Genomic DNA, 2,344 nt, shown 5'->3' on the forward strand with positions numbered 1-2,344 from the left:
GTGGGGGGGTGTGGGGTTGTTGCACAGCGCTTCTCCAGGTGTGTCCAGCTCCCCAGCCAGGGTGTCTGGAGCCAAAGTCCAACCCTGGGACTGATCAACAAGAAGACAAAATCTAGCCCTAGTTATTTGTTCATCTGAACTAAGTTTTTAGCCCAGCTTTGCCAGTGGAGTAGAGGAAACAGTTCTTCCCACTCTACAGCCAACATGGAGAAATGAAGCCATACCTGTGATCAGGGTGATGTTCTTCATCATTGTCATCATGTTTGCATTGCTGACTTTCATTACGGTGATTTCCTGTTCTAAGCTTCTCCTCCAGTTATCTAAAGGTCCCGTGCGCAGTTGGCTGGTAAAGGAGCTTTCCAGGACCTTTTCCGTATAGCTGATATTTTGTTCTTGAAGTTTCAGTATCTCTTTTTGCATCATAAACACTGAGGAAACAAAAGGCCCATGCCGTGAATATTCCCTGCCCAATCCAGCTGCGAAATGCCTGCTTGGCAGAGCAGCTCCTCAGCACCCGTGGAGGACACCCAGGGTTAAACACCACCACTGCTTGACCTGAGGAGGTGGTTTTCAGGTGCTAGCCCTTGTTGCAGCCATGAAGCTGGGAGTGCTTTTGCAAATGCAAAGCACTTATACCAGGTGGGGGAATGGTTTCCTGCAGCGGCTGCTTTGACTTGTGGTGTGTGGAGAAGCGTCTGTACTCCCTCAGAGGTTTCCTATCTGCATGCTCATTCCCGCTCGCCTGTGCCCCCTGAGAGCACCCAGCAAAGCTGTCTTGTGATGTCAAGCCCGCAGTAGGGTTGCAGCGTTACCTTTGTACATCAGCAGCCCCTGGCCGACTGTCAGCAGCAGCAGGTAGGCGCTGAGGGCTGCCCGAGCACAGCATGCGGATGGCTTTCTTCGGCTTCGAGGCTCTAAAAACCAAAAGAAGTAGGGTAAACAGCCGCTCACATCTCTCCTGCTACAAACTCTGCTCACTTGCAGCCAGTTCAGGCTTGGCCATAAGAAGTTAGCAGTGCTTTTCCAGCAACGGTCCCTCTGCAAGACTGCTGGGTCCTGCAGGCAGGGCAGGCTGCCTTCCTCTCTCCCAGTGCACAGCGCTGCTCTTCACTTGGACACCTTTTCCTTAGCAAATTTAACTAGCTCACTTCTATCAAGACCTAACCCAGCCCATAACAGTTATGAATGTGATAGTTGTCCCCTTTCTTCATCATTAAACTCCCCATTTCCGTAACTTCAAGCTGTCCCAGGCTGCTGTTCAAAGAGGGATGCTCAAAGCACATGCCCTCCCCATCCAGAGCGCTGCATACACACAATTTCAGCAGTGATGCATGTATGCATCGAAACAGGTGAAAAATCAATAATAAACTGAACTGCAAAACAAATTAAAACAAGTCCTAACATTTAAAACAAGTTGTCACCAGCAAGTGTAAAAGAAATAAACTGCTTTGTCAAATTTTGGGCTTTAGGGACAAAAAAGTATTTCAGAGGCATTAATAACTAGCTCACTAATAACATTCAGTGAGTTATGCTTAATTGAGTTTTTTCAAAGTATTGTAATCAGGAGTTTAAAGTCTTAGTTTTAAAGGAGTACAATAATTAAATTAGTTTTACAATAGAATGGTGTAGTCAGCAATAAAGGATTTATATTTCGCTGAAAATTCATGAACTTACTCTTTTTTTTATTGGATCTGGTGATTTTGGTATTTTAACTATTAAGACACGAAAGTTTCACTCAGTGAAATTAGGCATTTTCTAAAACAGGAAAATAACCAATTTTTTTCTGATGTTCAGCATCAGTTTTTGGCTAGAAAGGACATTTTCACATACTTCTCTTTTTAAATGACAGTTAATTTACTAGCAAAATCACTGTAAAAAGCATTTAGTATGCAGTATAAATACAATATTTCAATTTTATGTGCTCCTTTCTTCATAGACCAGATAAAATCCATATTAATCCATTTAATAAAAAAAAACCTTACCACTTATCTGAAAGGTTGTGGTAGCAGCTGAGGCAAACCCAATCTTGTCTGAAACACTGGAAGGGCTCGTATTACTCAAATTTCCTTCTTCCCAGAGGCTGTCTTTAATTTTCATGACAAATTTCTCGTGGTTTATCTAAAGCTTTATCAGCTTATGGACAATAAGGGACTGAAGGGACTTCCTATCTGCCTTCTGACTTGATATGCTTTCTGGTATGCTTTTCCTATCTGTTCAGGTTTTATAGGCTTGTGAGAACTCTGATGTGGTAATTCAAATAGTTCCTCAAAAAAATCCCACAGCTAAGATGTTCTGCTGCTCTTGGGTGCTTACGTGGGGACACCGTCTCCATGGAGCCTCAGAC

At 43.5% G+C, this 2,344-nt stretch overlaps 1 protein-coding gene across 1 annotated transcript in view; it reads right to left on the minus strand.

The window, feature by feature from the left end:
* Positions 1-2,097, minus strand: part of MARCO (macrophage receptor with collagenous structure) — an 8,154-nt gene extending 6,057 nt beyond the window's left edge. Inside the window, exons 1-3 of the mRNA XM_010135231.1 lie at positions 1,983-2,097; positions 813-914; positions 225-428 (exon numbers count right to left, since the gene is read on the minus strand). Coding sequence (XP_010133533.1) covers positions 225-428; positions 813-914; positions 1,983-2,097 — 421 coding nt within the window. The remainder of the gene's footprint in view (positions 1-224; positions 429-812; positions 915-1,982) is intronic.
* Between the last annotated feature and the right edge of the window lie 247 nt (positions 2,098-2,344).

Source organism: Buceros rhinoceros, unplaced genomic scaffold (assembly GCF_000710305.1).
Source record: "Buceros rhinoceros silvestris isolate BGI_N320 unplaced genomic scaffold, ASM71030v1 scaffold39310, whole genome shotgun sequence".
In the NCBI taxonomy this organism is placed as follows: Eukaryota; Metazoa; Chordata; class Aves; order Bucerotiformes; family Bucerotidae; genus Buceros; species Buceros rhinoceros.